General features: G+C 38.3%; 1 protein-coding gene across 1 annotated transcript in view; it reads left to right on the top strand.

Moving 5' to 3' along the window:
• Window positions 1-1,044: 1,044 nt before the first annotated feature.
• The window catches only part of LOC149842566 (putative 1-acylglycerol-3-phosphate O-acyltransferase), a 43,437-nt gene continuing 24,927 nt past the window's right edge, over window positions 1,045-19,554 (top strand). The window contains exons 1-5 of the mRNA XM_089999291.1: window positions 1,045-1,418; window positions 1,874-2,110; window positions 4,803-4,849; window positions 7,810-7,928; window positions 8,061-8,221. Coding sequence (XP_089855417.1) covers window positions 1,231-1,418; window positions 1,874-2,110; window positions 4,803-4,849; window positions 7,810-7,928; window positions 8,061-8,221 — 752 coding nt within the window. The 5' untranslated portion in view covers window positions 1,045-1,230. The remainder of the gene's footprint in view (window positions 1,419-1,873; window positions 2,111-4,802; window positions 4,850-7,809; window positions 7,929-8,060; window positions 8,222-19,554) is intronic.

Below are 19,554 nucleotides of genomic sequence, written 5' to 3'. Positions count from 1 at the left end.
ATAGCTGAAATGAGGAATTGAAATGCGGAAAAGTCATGTCAGTCCCTACTTTTTCTCTTTTTCATGGCTTTCAAACAGTTTTGGAAGTGAGCCTTTCACATTTACCACTCCGGTGACCTCCGACGGTCACTTTCCAAACAGAGCCTTACACAAGTTTGCAAGCCTAATTGCATAGAATTTTGATTCACTTTGGGGTGAATTAAACACACCCTAATTGCATAGAATTGTTTGAGTCAAGCATAAAAATGGTTCGAACATAAACATGTACGGATCAATATTTTATTTAATTTTTTATTTTTTATTTTTTGCTCGGAGAAACCACCCTCAAGATCAAAGACCTAGTTGTGCTGGCTCAGCTGGACATGCTTACAATCTCTGTACCCCTTTTGCTCTCACGGAGTCACCAAACTTGGGCTTATGTAGGAGTGGTGACGCCCTTAGAATTTGAACCTAGACTGTCTGCCTAGCGGTCCAGGCCTCATACCACTAAGGATCAATATTTTTCTTAAAAGAACGCTTCAGGCCGGAATACCATGAATGGATAGGTTGTTTCTTAAATGGGTCTCACAAAATTTTTTGAGAACAATTCAAGTTTTAGAACAACCGCATCTACAATGCAAATAATGGGGGGATGAACGGCACACAAAGGCATCTTAGACAAACCAGATCTATTTGTGGGACAGGTTTAGAATTTGGATTTAACTCAATTCTACAGGTCAATCAAGATCGGGTCGGGTCGAATCAGTTGAAGATGTCGGTGGGGTCGGTGCCCAACGTAACGTAAATTTGGCGCTTCCAGATCTGCCCCCAAGAGCCGCGCGTTCCACAGAAAAAATAACACGTGTATGGTCATGATTCAACATCATCAAAATTGGTGATGCGAACGGGTTGTAACTGGGCCCACGAAATTTTTAACCAAACAGGAGTCGGCACGTGGCTCTTCCTCAAGGCTCCAATGATGCGTTGAGAGGGTGGCCATCCATGGAAGTTTCGTCGTCTGAGTCTTCCCAAACTTCAAACGGTGGCTTCAACTCTCTCTCTCTCTCTCTCTCTCTCGATTTGGCTTGGTGATCACGACACCCATCGTAGAAGAGGGTGTTTTGCTGCTTCCGTTTTTGCTCCTCTCTCTCTAGGTTTGGCTTTAGGTGATTACAGACACCGAGCCTGTAAGAGGGCTGTGATCCTCTCTCACTCTCTCTCTCTCTCTGCGAGCGTTGAAGAGGGTGGTGCATGAGTGTTGTGGGGAGGAGGTGGTTGAGTACGGCAGCGGCTAGGATGGCGGAGGAGGTGAGCAGGGCCGGCGTGGAAGCGACTGCACCGCCAAAGCAGCGGTCGCTCTGGCCGTCCATCCTCAGATGGGTTCCTACTTCCACCGATCAGATCATTGCCTCCGAGCAGCGTCTCCTCTCTCTCGTCAAGTAAGAGTTGCTAGATACGTGGGTGGCGTCACCACCACCATCATAAATTCATAATCCCCTCTCTCTCTCTCTGTTTGTTATCCGGTTAGATGAGTTAGGCATTCAAAAAAATTGATGCGCCACGTGCAAATTTTACGTTTGCTCCCCTTGATTTCGCATGGTGGTCCTCTTTGGTTTGGTTTGATTTTTTTAATTGTTCCGAGTAAATTGTTTTCTGGGCGGATTTTGAAAATCTTGTAGGTTTCGTTTGTTGATAAATCGCTCCTATTTTTTTCTTCATGTATGTAATTAGCAAATAGTGGAATCGTTGGTGCCTGTTTTTTGTGCTGGATATTCAAAGAATTTGACCACAGATGCAAACGTTCATATTCAAAATAAATTCTTTTTAGGTGAATCATTTCTATTTTTTCTTTGCATTGTTGAAATTTGAATGGTTTTTGTTTTCCTTTTTCCAGGACAGGGTATGTGCAGGAGCAGGTTAATATTGGGTCAGGGGCTCCGGATTCAAGCATCAGGTGGTTTGGGTCCAAGAGCAACGAACCCAGATTTATCAACACAGTTACATTTGACAGCAAGGAGAATTCACCCACTATCGTCATGGTTCATGGCTACGGTGCCTCTCAGGGATTCTTCTTTCGCAATTTTGATGCCCTCGCGTACCATTTCAGGGTCATTGCAATCGATCAGCTTGGGTTAGTTTTCCATTGCTGTAATTTGACTTTTTTTTAGAGAATTGTTGCAATTTAATTGGCTGTGCATTTGTGTTGCTTGATATCCTTTAGTCTCAAATCCAACGCGACGCCTTATATACCTCTGCATTTGCAAAGGTTTTGTCCGTTTTGGTTTATTCGTCAACTACTTTCTGTTGGTCTTCTTAAGAAGGTAAGTTATTTGGAAAAGTAGGCACATTCATCAGTAAGGTTCAAAGAAAATGTAGAGGTATGTGCTGCCATTCCCTTACGAAGGGTAGATGAAGGAGATTGCTTGTTAAGTTTTATAATACTATTGCATTGAGAGAACAGTTACTCAATAACTCCCTAGATATGGGGGAAACGCTAATGGAACTACTGATACTACTTTCGATAATCTGTTGTTCATGGAAGAAGAGATATGATCAGGTGGATGGTGGTGGTGTTGACTGTTTTTTAGAGTTTCAATCTTCTAACTCTTCAATCCTCTTCTCCCTCAATATATATATGGGTAAATATTGACTACTAACGGAACTAATGAGTAGAAATCACTCTTTTCTTCAAAAATTTCCAATTTTTTGTAGATCAAATGTTACTGATGTGATCTACATGGTTTTTTTAGTAGGAAACTTGTTTTGAATCATGTGTTTATGACAAGTAATTAGGTTTTTAAAGGGATCTAAAAATCAACGGCCCACGATGTGCCAAAATTTCATAACTCAAAAGATCACATTTTTACATCAGAAAAGCATGATCCAAGTCTTGATCCTTATCAAACAAACTATGGTGAACACATCTATGTGGTTAGATTGAGTCGATACAACTTTAACCTATGATTTCTAGCTCATTAGTTTCTTACCTTCAGTAGTAGCAAATATTTTCCCTATATATATATATATATATATATATATATATATATATATATATATAGAGAGAGAGAGAGAGAGAGAGAGAGAGAGAGAGAGAGAGAGAGAGAGAGAGAGAGAGAGACCGTCCAACCAAAGGAAGGTCCAAAATCTACAACCGATGATAATCAATGGTGTTCCTTATCTAACAATCGAGTTTTTCATTGATCGGACTTTACATATTGGATTTTTATCATTCATTTAGTAAGCAACATGTTTTGGATTATGATTTTTCGATGTCTAGATGTGTTTTTGAAAGGGCTAAAAATCAACAGCCCACAATACTTTGTATTGTAAAGTTTTAAATGCATTGAGCAGTTGATTTTTCACGTTTCGTAAAACATGTTTATATGTCATAAAAGTCTTCGTCTAAAGCATATTTCTTACTAAATAAATTATAAATAACAAATATATGAGCTGCGGTCAATGAGATGCTCAAGCATTGGAGAAGGGGTGCCGTCCGATCGTCGTTGGTTGTAGATTTTGGACCTTCCTTTGGTTGGACAGTCCCCTATCCCTATATATATATATATTCAATCCACTTCACCAGCAATGCAGTCTTGTCCTCTAAGAATAGTGCTAGCTGTCAATGGTCGCTTGGTATGCATGATTAGCTTTGGCTTTTATATTGCCACTCAAGTTGGAATATCGTCCATGAATGTGCCTGTTTTGCTGTGACTTGCCTCTCAAAGGTCTTCATTTCTCACCAGTTGCCATGTTAACTCTTTCCCTTTGGTATTTCTTCTATGGTCGATTTTTCAGTTTTAACTTCACGGGTGAGTTACAGCCTTTCCAAGTTTGGGAGGTTCAATGATTCCAGGTAGGGAAATATCCTCATTTCCACATTGAAGGCAGTCAAACACATTCTTTTATCTCCTCTCTACGCTGTTGCTTACAAAATAGAATATTTGAGGTGAGCATAAATGTTCAACTCATTCCACTATCACCTAAGTTCGGAACAATGGCCGCTAGAAGGTCCTCACCTTAATTACACATAATTCTATTTGTAAATATCTTACTTCCATTGCATTCGTTCATGGAAAATGCTATCATTTGTGGTGATCGTAAGAGTAAAAGTTTTTCTGGCCAATGATTGTGTAAACTGTAAGCCATGGATTATAACTTTTGCTCTTGAATTCTGAGAATTTGGCATTTTCATCCTCTTTCTTTATTTTTTACTGTTTGGCTTCAATAACTCCTTTGTTTATGTGATTAAGTTTTCTCTTGCACCTATTACAACGCTGATGGATTTTGATGACTCGTAATTTTTTTTATCAAACTTCATATTGTTGAACTGAAAATTGTACCTAATGCTATTGGAACTTTAACTTCAAACAAGGCACAGGAGATGGTTAATGAAGCTTTATTTTCTACTCTGGCATTGGGCTGATGGTAGAACTTTCCCAACTTGCCTAACAAAACGAACAAAAAAGCCTCTTTCTGTAAAATGTCAAGATAGAGGGAATAGTCAATATGTCACCATCCACAGTGGCTATAGCTGTGAATATCCACCTCTGATGGCCTTTCTACACTTGTTTTAGCATGCTGACATCTCCAAAACATGTGAAGCACTTTTTTTTTTATTATGAGGAACCCTTGCCGAAGCGAGGAAAACCCTGGGTGGGGCCCCACAACCACCCTTTTGATCCGGTGCCTTCATCTCAGCACCCTCACAATCACCCTGCTGGCCACACGGGCGACCCCCACTGTGGTAAAACATGTGAAGCACTTGAAATTCCTATTTTGATATTGTTGAAGAAGTTACATCCTTTTATGTTCTTTCTCTGCAGATGGGGTGGATCAAGTCGGCCTGATTTTACATGTAAAAGCACAGAAGGTTTGTTCTTTTGGTTGATTTCTTTTTCTTTGAAATGTTTTAGTGGTGGTTTAGCCATCCTGATCTATTGGGATATGCATCTTATGCGATTAAACTTCACTGTAGAAAGTTAATCTAGTGCAATGATATAACTTATTTGCAGTAGAAATTATCAGTTTATTCATTTCCTTTGCTTGTTTGTTTCATTCTAAATTTCACTTTGAATAATTCATGTTATAATTTCTTATGTATCACGTATTGCTTAGAATGATTAAGAGAAAAAAGATTGCCCTTCAATAAATGACCAAAGTGAAGAAAAATAATTCTTCAAATTCATAAAACATTAAGTTTAAATTTTTTACAAGACATTATATGTATAATATTATTTTTGAATATGTATATGACTTTTGTACAGTGTACCACACTGCAGGCAGGAATGGTGAGTTAAGATTCACAAGCCAAAGCTTATTTTCCATTATTTGGAAATTGAGTTTTTTTTTACTTTCTTGAATATCTTGAAGGGTGATTCTCTTTTGATACGTAGTAGTCAGCTTGATACATCTTCATTATCTCATGGGAATGGGCAACTATAAATGGAGATACAGATGAGAAGAACAAGTCATTGGAATGCTATCCTTTTGAGTTTGTAAAACTGACACATCATAAATGATAATATTTTCTTCGATCATCGCATACTAAATATTAGATACTTTTATTTCTTGAAACAATTAATAAGTAATTCCTCCGTATATTGATTAAAGAAAAGAAAAAAATAGTGTAGCCACTAGTGTGTGTACTTGATCACAGATAATCAGTGTAGCGGCCCTTCCTGAGACATGGGCTTCTTTCAATTGTCTTTACCTTAGCATGAAATGGTCTAGTGCATTTGGTGATCTAGCAATTATTTGAATGCGTTTGAACTAAAAGAAAAACAAATTGGCACTTGAAATTTTGATTTTTCATTTTGAGACGAAATTATTCATTTTGAATATAATCCTTTCTAAAAGGGAAAGATTACACAACATTAACCATGTCAGAGACAATTTTGGTTGTGCCCAGCACTTCATAGAGTGCCTCTGCATCTGCCTCAATGTCTGATCTTGTACACATGAGGCATGAGGGTCAAGAATGTGTCCTCGTGACATAGCTTTATACTACTTGGGTTCCTCTTTTTTTACTTATCCTAGATGATAATCACATAGAACATTTTAAATATCTTCAGCTGAAAATTTCTTTTCATTAATTTATTAATTTATGGCCTTCTCACAAAATAACGAAAAAATTGCTGCACTTATGAAGAGAGTAGTTGAAAGTTACTGTTAAGAGTCTTTAACTAGGACTGTGGACAGGCGATGTTGGAACCTACTGTTAAAGCCATTAACTAGGACTACGGACAGGCAACCGACCTTCCATCTGTAGACTTGAAATTCCTCGTCAGAACTTATGTGCTATTGGTTATAAATATGACAAACAATGTTGTGCTAAATGTTTTTGATGTATGTCCAAGAGAAAGTTCTCAGGACTTGATCATGAGAGTTGAATAATGGTGTACAAGAATCAGGAGTATTAGTATGGTTATTATGCATGGCATCAACAATTGGATGTATGGTTAGGTTGAACCAAACAATGGGAACCTTTCAAGTGTTGATCTGCAAGAATATGAAAGTTGCTGTAGGGTGGTGATTCTGGTGAATGTGTTGGAGAAGGAAATGACTTCTCTGTTAGGGGCAGTCACGGCATTTCAGTTTGGATGATTGACTTTGCCACTTCAGCCAATATTCTTAAGAAAATGATATTGTGGCCATGAGCAGGTGTGTCCTTGATGAGGCGATGAAGATACATGTAGCCACCTTAATTCCATAGTTGTGTGCTATGCTGACCTCTTAAGCATTCCCATTTTAAGAGGGTTTGAGTTTTACATTGATCATTAGGAGCCTTAGTTGAATGGAGGATTTCTTGATTTAATAATTGGGTTACTTAGAGGTGTCTACACAAATGTTTAGCATGATTTATTGGATTCAATTTGTATGGATGTGCTTAACTTGTCATACAGCTGCATGGAGACTTGACTAGAAGAAATTTGTATAATTTGGCTCTTGGTTGTTCCTATTGTGAATATCTAGTTCCATGAGATATGAGGTGATGAATGATTTATTGGATATGATCTGTATGGATGAGATTAACTTGGCGTGCAGCCACAAGAAGAGCTGAGTGGAACAAATGTGCATTTTTTGTCTCTTGGTGTCTTCTTTTGTTTCTGTTGTCGATATCTAGTTCTGCTATATTCTAGGTGGTGAGCTTGTCCACTACCCTACTCCAGTCTGCTATCCTACTCCATTACTTTCTAATAAAATCTTTTTGTTTGTGTTGACGATCCTTCTCCTGAACCTTGTTTACCGTGATTGGCAAGTGGTTTCTTTCCTACTTACTTTTTTTGCAGATAAGATGCCAATCATAAGCATGTGTTAAAGCTCCTATTTGTGATTATGTATATAAAATGGAAACTTGCAAGTATGCATCTTTTGTGAATATATCTTAGAAAATTCTGGAAAATCTGCACTTCTACACTGATGCTGTTGGCCAATCACTTCTATTCTACAATTAGCCATGTTTTCATATATGAGATCATTCATCACTTTTTGATGTTGGGGTTGATTTCTTAAACTTGAGTTTTTCATGATGGTCACATCATCAATATTAAGATAAATGATTGTGCATCATTAAAACTTTTTCAACATTTTCAGTTTAAATTCCACAGCATTTATTTTTTTTTTTGAAATTTTAAATATTTTCTGGTTGGTCCTGGTCATTTCCTATGTCATCCTTTTTTTCTTGATCTTAAGTTTTACTTTTTTATTGCTTTATAAGTGACAATTTTCTAAACTTTGATTTTATTTATTTCTTTTTGCTTTTAAGAGGATAAATGCTATGTCTATTATTGCTCATATATTTGTTTTCGTTTTTTTTAATTTATGTTACAGAAACGGAGGCATGGTTTATTGACTCTTTTGAGGAATGGCGTAAAGCTAAAAATCTTAGTAACTTTATTTTACTGGGACATTCCTTTGGAGGTTATGTTGCAGCAAAATATGCGCTCAAGGTACTGATTCTTTTTTCCTTACCATTGTTAACTTACACTGATACATAACATCGTAAGATTGTTCAGATAAAAACATTAATTCATCAAGTATTTATTTGTTCATCCTTAACATTAACACGTTTTTGTTTGCAGCATCCAGAGCATATCCAACACCTCATTTTGGTTGGTCCAGCTGGATTTTCATCACAATCAGATCCTCAAGCTGAACGGCTTATAAAATTTAGGGCAACATGGAAAGGTGCTATCTTGAATCATATATGGGAGTCTAACTTTACTCCTCAAAAAATTGTTAGGTAACTTCTTTGATGCTTGAACAAAGTCTTCTTCAGTCCCAAATAAATGAGATACTATTTTAGTGACTCTTTTTGGTAATGGAATAATTTACAGAAAACATGCTTTGCTCATCAGCTATTTACAGAGAAGCTTTTGAACATTCAGTTATTAAGTGACCTACTTTTATAAGTTATGCGTCAACGGCATGCTTGGTTCTAAATGGGAGAAGTTGTTGGATTGGATATGATTGGTATTTTCGCTTTCCCCATGGTAATGCAGTCATATTATGTGTTGTTTTTGTAATTTTACAGACAGCCAGGGCATTATTGTAATATGCAGTATGGGACATCCAAGAGTTCCTACTGTAAATAAAATTAGATGTCCCCACCGAATCAGATTTTTGGGACTTTAACCAGAAATTCTTCTTCCTTTGTCCTCTTCTCTTCACTTTTGAGATGGTATATGGTACTCTATACAATTAAGAAAAATAGGTCTGCAAATTCTGAGATGGTATCAGAGAGGGAGGTTTATTCCACATACCATTAATCCCATCTGCATTGTATCTTGACTGCTTTTTTTAATCTTTTCCTTCCAAGATCTTTCTAAACGCCGTATTTCATCCTCCTTTTCAGCCTCACTCTTTGATCTTATATCTTCATTTTTTCTTCCTCTCGAAGCCTCTATGTTTCTGATTTATACCCTAAAGCCCTTAAGAACCATTTGATGTGATCACTCCTTTTTCACCATAAAAACAGACCCAGGAAAGGTTGTACATCTGCTATCATCAGCACTATTGGCTGATGTCATCAGACATAAGTGAACAGGATTTCAAGGTGGTTGTAATTGTAGTAAGAATTCTTCATCCTTTTAGCACCCAATATTAAATTTTTCCCTATTCTTTTTCATTCTTGAATCGCTCTTCATCTTGATTTTTCATATGGCTTCCATTACTTCTTTTTCTCGCATCAGCTAGTTATAGAAAAGCTGAATTCATTCTAATTTTCTCACATGGAAAAGCAAATATCCCTTTATCGATACTTTGGGATTAATGGGTTGCCCAAATGGATCTAGGCCTACTCCACAAAAGTATGTGCCTTGTGAAGAGACAGATGAGCAAGCATCAATGCCATGGTTTCATGTTCGAATGTGACATATTCTGATTGGATAAAGAATGATCGATTTATTGTAGCATGTGACAAAAACATTATCATTAGAAGTGCTAGTGTATGTTCCTGACAGTTGCCCAGGACATGAATTAGGGGCAGTTCTGCACAAGTGACTTATGCCGATGTCTACTCCAATGGTATTATTTCAACTTAAAGTGAATTTCATAACTCTACATGCAGCACTTCTAACATGGTCGAGTGCCTGAACAATATAAAGTCTATCATTGACCAAGTTGCTGCCATTGAGAGCCAAGTTTCTGAGCAAGACATGGTCATTCAAAACTTTCAATGGCTCAGACCATAACACAATGTACTTTGGGGCCATGGTTACTTGGCACATGCAAAAGTCTAAGCTTGAGGAGTTAAGATCCACCATAGTTCTTCAGCATGATTCTCTGTACATCTTATGCCCTTCGAGATCTTGTCAGCTTCAAACTGGCCATGAAGTTTTAGTTACTAAATTTGGTGGCGATGTGGCCATGGACATGGAGAACAGTTCTTCCAGATAGTGATAGAAGCAAATGCAATTTCAGGATTGCATGTGGAGGTTATAATTATTAATGCTGTATATTGCCTTTGCAACCTATGAAGTCCCTTGATATGCTTAGATTTAATCTGCCCAGAAAACCATGCAACATATACAGCCTAAGAAACTCTGTGACTGACATGTGTTGGCATAAATTGGAGGTGGCTTTCAGTGTGGCGGCAGGTGAGCAGCAAGATGTTCCATCCATGTTTGTTACTAATGTCACATCTCTGCATATACATGCTAACCTATTCTTTTCACTTGTTGGTTTGAGCATTCATGGTGCAAAGCAAGGTGGTTGGTATGTACATGCAAGTGCTGCTAATCATTTGAGAAGTGATATGGGTAAATTTTACTTATTTGATTCCATATTAATAACAAGGAAATTTCATAAGGGAGGATGGTAAATCACATCCCATTGTACACATTGAAGAGGCTTGAGTTTATACTTCTCTTGAATCCATATACCCTTATTGGATATTTTTATTTTTTCTCATTTTATGGATGGTATTACATTTGTACTTCAACTCATTGACCAAACCCTCACATGAAGAGCTCATTGAGGGAATGAGATGCGACAATCTCTAATGTTAAAGGAAGCTCTATATTCGGGTCAAATGTTGAGTTCCAGCATTCATCAATCCAGTATTGCTTATGATTTGTGGTACAGTAGTTTGAGTTATTGTATGGTTCATTAGACAAGTTGCATTTGGCCGGTCTTAATAGAATAATTTCCCAAGTTGAGTGAAAGTCATAAAATTTGTTTTTCATAGTAAGTTTTATTTGCTCTGCAAACAAATTGGTCTGTACAGGGTAAAGTTTATTGAGAGATAATGATCCTTTCTGTGTGGATCTTGATCCAGATACAGATCTGTTTCCTTTGTGTTATAATGTGATCCGTTGTAATATTTTATTTTCTTCCATTACTGCCCAAAATAGAGATGTGATGTGTATGTTATGTATTGGGATTTTATGTAATTTGTCAACTCAAGATATATATTGGGAATAGATCACATGTTCCTACATTGGGAAATGCAATATTGAAAGCCATCCCTTTTCGCTATTATCTTCTTTCTTCTTCCCTGCATATACACTGAATCTAAGAAGATACCAAAAATTTTCATGGTATCAGAGTGCCAGATCGATCAGGACTCTTCTAATATGTCTTAATAGACCCTGCCTTGCCTTTTCGTCTCTTCTTCCTTTCTCTATTTCCTCTCCCTGTTCTTGATTCTCTTATTCATCTGCCATCTGTTTTCTCATTGGGTGACTGTTTCCCAACACGTTTGGAGTGTTTAATCCTTGCTGGGTGTAGTTTTGTCTGGGTTATGTGAAAATCTGAACTTTTGTTCTGTTCAGATCTGATATTGTTCATTGAGATTGATGTCACCAAATAGTTTTCTTTCTCAACGTGGAGATCTATTTTCACGTTCTTCCAAATTGACATCACCCATATCTTTCTCTTTAACATGAACATTGTGATGGTGCTAAGTCAAAGTGAGCAAGTGTTTTGATTACGATATTTGTTTCTGTTGAAAGTTCTGCAGGACAAAAAGAAAAAGGTTGATTCTCTTATCTCTTGCTGTGATCATTTTTACTAGTATGGGTTATTTTCTTTATAGCATACATCTCTTCCTTTTTTTTCCCTTTTGGGTTTCTATTCTTGGTATCCCTTGCTCTTTGTTGGTTTTTATTCTTGATATCGCTCGCCCTTTTGGGTTTATATTCTTAGTATCCCTTGTCTTTTTTTGGTTTCTATTCTTGGTATCCCTTGCCCTTTTTCTTTCTTTCCTTCTGGGTTCTATTCTTGGTATCACTTTCTCTTTGTATTTCTTGTTATTCCTGATGGTCTATATGGATCCTAATGATCAGTCATCTTACCCAAATTCGTCATCCACTTTTTTTGCCTCAGCTAGATTCTGAGAAACTCAATAATGCAAGTTTTTTTTTACCTGGAAAAGGCAAATCATTTCATTTGCAAGGAGTCAAGATCTATTAGAGCATCTGGTTAAGTTTATCTCAGTCCTGCCAAAGTATATTGTGCATGAAGAAAAGGATGATAAAGGGCTGTACATTACCTAACACTTTCTCAAGAAGTTTTGATAGGTATACTTGATGACTGCACTGTAATGAAATCCAAGTGCACAAGAGATATCCACAAGAAGCCATAAAGAATGCTCAACCACTCAAGTGACACAACCCATTCACACTATTGATCTACCTTGGAGAAGGTAGGAGGTACAACCTCGAGTGACACACACATGTAGATTCATCTAAATGCCGTACTGAATGTTTTATGAGAGTGACGTTTCTTTGGTCTCAGTCACTCGAAGTTAGGGATGTCGGGGTTATCCATGTGTCCTAGCTGATACACTCTTACTATTTGAGATAGTCCTGGATTGCAATCCTTACTGAACGTCTAGCCTTTGCGAGAATTCTCTCGGCCACGAGTCGCTCACTTTGGATATTCGGTCTGTTAGGTACTTCGAAAAAAAGAATTCATGTAGTATAATAGACACTCGCCATGACTTCATCAGATACGATGATTACACTTGAGTATCCACGGATATTAATTAAAAAAACAAGATATGCATTGACTCATGAAATGTTATTTATGCCTTATTGTTGAGATACATGATTGTTATCTGCATTGATGTTGAGATACATGGTTACTCTTTATTTTGTTTATATCATGATATGTGAAATTGCTGAGCTGTGATATTATGACTGTGATGAATGTTCTAGCATATGCAACATTACTGTTATTGGTTTAAACCATGGTTGCCAGTTGAGGAAGCGGGAGCGGAAAGCGATACGGGAAGCGGGAGCGGGAAGCGAAAAAAATAAAAATAAAAAAATAAAAAATACAAAAAAATTGAAAAAAACAGGGGAAGCGAGGGGGAAGCGTGATGGGAAGCGCGCTTCCCATTAAAGGGAAGCGCATCCCCCATTAAAGGGAAATGCGCTTCCCAAAAAAGGGGGACGCTTCCCCCCACGCTTCGGAAGCGCGACGTTTCACGCTTCCGAAGCGCGCTTCCCCTTTTAGCTAGGCGCTTCCCGTAACCCTGGTTTAAACTTGTAATGAAGTATGCAGAATTATAAATAACAAAGTGTAAAGCACATACAAGTCCAATAATGGACAATTACAAAGAAGATAGACAAGTACTCAAGTGCATAAACAAAAGTCCACTAAGGGACATTGCCATTGGCTAACAAAAAGTGAATATTATTGAATAGTGAAGGGAAAAGGAATGCTTAACATATGGGGATTACTCCCCTATTTATACACAAATGGAGAGGGGGAGACCATTGGGAGCTTCCCTTCGTAGAGTTGTTGGGGAGCTCCAACGACTCTATGGAGTGGGGGGCCCCAATGTAAATAAAAGGAAAAAAATAAAAGAAAAAGAAATAAAATAGTTATTTCTAATAACTATTATTACATATAAAAAGACAAAAATGCCCCTATCGGGCAATCTATTATAATACAGGTTTATATATATATATAAATACTCATGTGTATATATACATATATGTATATTATATATTTAACACTCCTCAAACTTTATGAGGAAAGAACTGAAAGTTTGTTAAGGAGAAAGAAAAAATGAGGAGCAAGAAGAGCTTTGGTGAAGAAATCAGTCAACTGGTACTTCGATGTGATATATGGCAACATAATAGTGAAAAAGGTGGACCCGATCCACGTCGATCCATGTATTATAACCCACTTAAACTATCGGGTCTGGATACACCAGACCCGGATCCACATCATTGTTGTAACATTATAAAACATCCTTTAGGTCACGATTTTAAGTAATGAAAAAAAATCAGAAAGCGTAACAGCTAAAAGAAAGCTTGCGTTTCTTCTTCGTCTCCCTCTCTCTTCCTCTCTCTCTCTTCTCTACAGGTGAAAACTTTCATGGTATCAAAGCATAGATCCGACTGAGGCTGAGAGCGAGTTCCGGCAAGAGCGAGTTCGGAAAATCGAGGTTCTTCTTTTCCCTTCTTTTTTTTCTCTGTTCCCCCTTTTCCCTTTCTTGTCTCTTTTGTTCTTCCCCATTTCCTCCCCTCTTTCTAAAATCTACTGTGTACCCACACCTCACGTGGTTTTTTTTTTCTTGTGTTCTTCCCCATTTTCTCCCCTCTTTCTGAAATTTACTGTGTACCCACACCTCACGTGGGTTTCTTCCCTTGGTGAAACCGTGATCCACGTGACCTCTATTCACGTGGGTTTCATTTTTTTGTGAATCTGTGATTCACGTTTACGTGAACGCGGACACCCACAATATGTCCTTAATTTCTTTTCTTGATCAACCCTACCTAATCCCCTCTAAGTCTGTCTTTGCACATTCGTTTTTTTTTTAATTTATTCTTTACTGCTATACTGTGAAACTTATCCTTTAATTATCGATTTCTATTCTTATAAAAAAAAGGAGATCCTTTAATGTGTGAAGGCATCCTTTACCTCATCAATCTCAGTTTCTGGACTACACAGAAAAGATTCAGAAACCGAGTTCCCTGCATCCGACAGCCTGCGATTCCCCCCCCCCAAAAAAAAGGGCTGAACTTTTGTGAACACTCTGGTCGGCATTCTCGTTGTTTCTTTTCAAATGGACCCTTATCACTCTCAATCAAATCTTTCTTCAAGCTTCCTCAACCAACTCGTCTCTGAAAAGTTGAATACCTCCAATTTCTTGATTTGGAAGAGACAAATTATTCCTTTTATAAGGAGTCAAGGTCTCTTAGGTCACCTGGACGGAACCACTCTTGTTCCACCAGAATTTGTCCCGAGAGAAGAGAAAGATGATCAAGGGGTGAGTTCGATCGTGTATGTCAAAAATGTAGAATTTCTCAATTGGGAAAGGAAAGATCAATCAGTTGTTGCATACATCACCTCAACCCTGTCTCAAGAAGTTCTAGTTGCCATTCCCGACAATTGTACAACGCTACAACTCTGGGAGCGACTGGTTCAGACGTATTCGCAGGTTTCTCAAGCAAGGATGGTTTTCCTTAAAAGAGAATTTCAGTTGTTAAGAAAAGAATCCATGACCATCATGGAATATTTGAACAAGATAAAGACCATCACAGATCAGCTTGCAGTTATAGGATGTGTCGTAAGCGACAACGACATGGTGCAGCAAACTCTGAGTGGATTGGGATCTGACTACAATATGATAGTCACTTCACTATTGTGCCTTCCTGCTCTTCCTTCCTTCGATGCGTTACGGGCGAAATTGATTCAGTATGAAATGACTCTGAAGGGATTCTCTGAAGAAACTCACATCCACACAAATTCTCAAGAAGTTTTTGCCACAGGAGTGACTTATGGTAGAGGACGAGGACGAGGAGGACAAGGGCGAAATGGATACGGAGGGCGTGGTTTGCTTCCCACTCCAAATATGTCTGCTCATGCGCAGGGATCAAGATCCGTCCCCACTTGCTTCTTTTGTAACAAAAAGGGGTATATCAAGGCGAATTGTTGGCACAATCTAGAGAATAAAGGAAAAGGCCCACAGACAGAAATGAAAAGAAAGTTCACAAATACCAGAGATAGTGGAGACATCAAAGATCTACTAATATCTGCCTTGTCAGAGTTGAAATTGAAACAGAGTGATGAAGGCACTTGGTTTGTTGACTCAGGAGCAGCGACTCATGTGACAGGTGATGCAGGTAAGATTTCTAATCCTATTCCTTATTTTGGAAAAAGCAAGATTGTTACTGGAGATGGATCCCACCATCCTGTTACTCATGTTGAAAAAACTGTCATTCCCATGTCACATTCCACTCTTACTCTTTCTGATGTTCTTCATGCTCCTGACATTAAGAAAAACATAGTCTCTGTCTCCAAGCTTATTGATGATAATAATGCTTCAGTTGAATTTACTCCCTTCTCTGTGCAGGTCAAGGACCTACGCACGAGGGAAACATTCGCTGAAGGAAAAAGACGAGGCAATATGTATGTCTTTGAAGAAGCTCCATGTCATGTTGTCCGCCCTGCTCATCTGAATTCAAAGCCTTCGTTAGAGTTGTGTTCATCTTCTTCTGCCAGTGTTTTTAGTATTCTGAATGTAATAAGCCGTTCTTATGGCATAGTCGGTTAGGACATTGTGGGAGTCATTTCATTAAGAAACTTGTTTCTAATAATCTCATTCCAAAAGAAAGTCTTAATGGGAATGAGAGCAGTCATAAGTGTTTCAGTTGTCTTTCGTGTAAGAGTCATGTATTGCCTTTCCATTCCATTAATAAGAGAGCTTCAAAACCTTTTGAGATTATTTGTTCTGATGTATGGGGACCCGCCCCAATTGTCTCTGGATCTGGGAGCAGATACTATCTAATCTTTGTTGATAGTTATTCTCGATACACTTGGATATATTTCATAAAGAATAAGTCGAAAGTCTTCTCTTTGTTTCAAAATTTTCTTTCCTTGGTCAAAAATCAATTTTCTAAGTCCATTCAATTTTTCCAATGTGATGGAGGTGGGGAATACTCATCCCGTGATTTTGTTTCTTTTCTTCGAAATAATGGAATAGGAAGAAGGGTGTCCTGCCCCCACACCCCTCAACAAAATGGGATTGCTGAACGAAAACATAGACATATTGTTGAAAGTGCCATGAGTATGCTTCATGACAGTCATCTCCCTATCAACCTATGGACAGAAGCCTTTCATTCTACCGTGCATGTGATAAATAGGCTGCCCATGGTTGTTCTGGAAAATAAGTCCCCTTATCACTGTCTTTTTGGAGCTCATCCTAGTTATCATGATTTGCGTGTCTTTGGTTGTGTTTGCTATGTGCATATTGATCAATCCCTGAGAAACAAGTTTCAGGACAAAGCCCAGAAATGTAGGTTTGTGGGATATGCAGATGACTACAAAGGATATAGGTGTTATGATCTCATCAACAAACGTATCAGAATCTCAAGAAATGTTGTCTTTGATGAACAAAATTTTGATGACAGAGCTGATGCAACGAATATGCCAACTGAAGTTTACTATCCGTGGTTGAGTTCAGAACTTTTTGTTGACTCCAACGAAGCATGCTCCTCAGATTGTGTACAGCAAGAAGAAGAGAGTTTTGAAGACACTGGGACGTCGGGATCACAGAATACAGAAGAAGTACCAGGCAGATACAAAGGCATTGTTTATTCTAGACAGAGACCGACAACATTAATTCATTCAGATCATGTCTCAGACGGTAATCCGACTCATTCTCGTACTCTTGAGGTCAGAAAATCAAACCGCATACGACATCCCATTGACAGGTGGGTCAGCTATAACAACTTTTCATTGGATTTTCAACTCTTCTTAACTGCTCTCAATAAGGAAGAAGAGTCCACTATGTACTACCAGGTAGCCACTTCTACCAAGTGGGTAGAAGCCATGAATGATGAAATGCAAGCCTTGCATGAATGTGAAACCTGGGAACTATTGAACGGTACAATGTTGTTGGATGTAAATGGGTCTACAAAATAAAGCACAAGCCAGATGGAACTATTGAACGGTACAAGGCAAGGCTTGTGGCAAAAGGATTCACTCAAGAAGCAGGACAAGACTATGATGAGACCTTTAGTCCGGTTATAAGAATGGGAACAATCCGAATTATTATTTCCCTGGCTGTTGAACATGGATGGAAGTTGAGTCAGCTGGATGTAAAAAATGCCTTCTTACATGGGGACTTAAAGGAGGAAGTATACATGGAGCAACCCCCTGGGTATCAAGAACAAAATTGTAAAACTCATGTATGCAGGTTAAAAAGAGCTATCTATGGTCTGAAGCAAGCATCTCGCTCATGGTTTGATAGCTTCTCGCTAGAGATTCAAAAACATGGATTTTCACGTTCCATGCTGGACCACTCATTATTTATCTTTAGAAGTCAGACTGTGAGCACTCTGTTATTAATTTATGTCGATGATATTGTCATCACAGGAAACTCTGCGACCCACATCCAAGAAGTAAAAGATTTACTAGGTCAGAGGTTCAAAATAAAGGATCTTGGAGTTCTACGTTACTTTCTTGGCGTAGAAGTTGATAACCAAGCTCATGGCTTGACACTCACTCAGCACAAATACACCGTAGACGTTCTCTGCAAGGCGGGCATGCAAGACTGCAAACCTCTGGGAACTCCGAACGTGCTTCATCAAAAACTTAGCTCTCAGGATGGAGATCTGTGTGATGACCCCACCAGGTATCGAAGCATAATAGGAATGTTACAGTACCTCACATTCACCAGACCTGATATTGTTTATTCAGTCAATCAAGTGTCTCAATTTATGCATGCGCCACGTACTGGACATATGGAAGCGGTCAAGAGGATCCTTAGATATCTAAAAGGGACTATTGGAGATGGATTGATATATTCACCACAGTCATATGGCAAAGATGAGCACAGACTCAGTGTATATTGTGATGCAGACTGGGCAGGAGATCCTGATGAACGAAGATCTACATCAGGATATTGTGTCTTCATCGAAAAAAATTTAGTCTCTTGGAGCAGTAGAAAACAAAAGGCCATCGCTAGATCAAGCACTGAGTCTGAGTATAGATCTATGGCTGCTGCTACTGCCGAAGTCACATGGATCAGGCACCTACTAACCGAAGTAGGAGAAAAGATTTCCCATACTATTTTGCTATGTGACAACCAAAGTGCTATCAACATGTCATTCAATCCAATACATCATAGTTGTGCCAAGCACATTGAGATCGACCAACACTTTGTGAGACAGAAGGTTGAAGAAAAAGAGATTGAACCTGAGTTCGTCAATACTGAGAGACAAGTTGCAGATCTATTTACCAAAGGGTTAACAAAGGATCGTTTTTGGATGCTTAAAGGCAAGTTGTTCATGGTCCAAAACCATGATCAACTTGAGGGGGGGTGAAAAAGGTGGACCCGATCCACGTCGATCCATGTATTATAACCCACTTAAACTATCGGGTCTGGATACACCAGACCCGGATCCACATCATTGTTGTAACATTATAAAACATCCTTTAGGTCACGATTTTAAGTAATGAAAAAAAATCAGAAAGCGTAACAGCTGAAAGAAAGCTTGCGTTTCTTCTTCGTCTCCCTTTCTCTTCCTCTCTCTCTCTTCTCTACAGGTGAAAACTTTCAAATAGTTCCTTTCAGATATTCATCACGAACATAGTGGCAATCTATCTCAATATGTTTGGTGCGCTCATGGAATGTGTGATTGTTTGCAATATAAATTACACTCTTATTATCACAGCACATCTTCGATGGTGTTGATATGATGATACCCATATCGCTAAGAAAACTTTTAAGCCACACAATCTCCATTGTCGTTATAGCCATGGCACAATATTCGGTTTTAGTTGAGGATAAATATACTTTTTGTTGTTTCTTACATCTCCAAGAAACCAATGAATCTCTTAAAAAATACAAAAATCAGTAGTTGAGATTCTATCATTTGGGTTACCACCCTCGTTAGCATCAGTATAAGCAGTTAAATCAAAAGATGATAAAGAGGATAAGAAAAGCCTTTTCGAAATGGTGTTTTTAATGTATCACACAATCCTCGTAACTGTTGCCATGTGCACTGTAGTAGGGGCATGCCGAAACTGACTGACTGCATAAACAACATGAGCGATATCAGGTTGGGTGATGGAGAAGTAAGTGAGAGATTCAATTAACTGACGATATGGAGT

This window comes from Nuphar pumila, chromosome 3 (assembly GCF_984573655.1).
Source record: "Nuphar pumila chromosome 3, dmNupPumi1.hap1.1, whole genome shotgun sequence".
NCBI classification, from domain to species: domain Eukaryota; kingdom Viridiplantae; phylum Streptophyta; class Magnoliopsida; order Nymphaeales; family Nymphaeaceae; genus Nuphar; species Nuphar pumila.
Note: the sequence above shows the minus strand (reverse complement) of the source record. Positions and strands in the feature narration are given on the sequence as shown.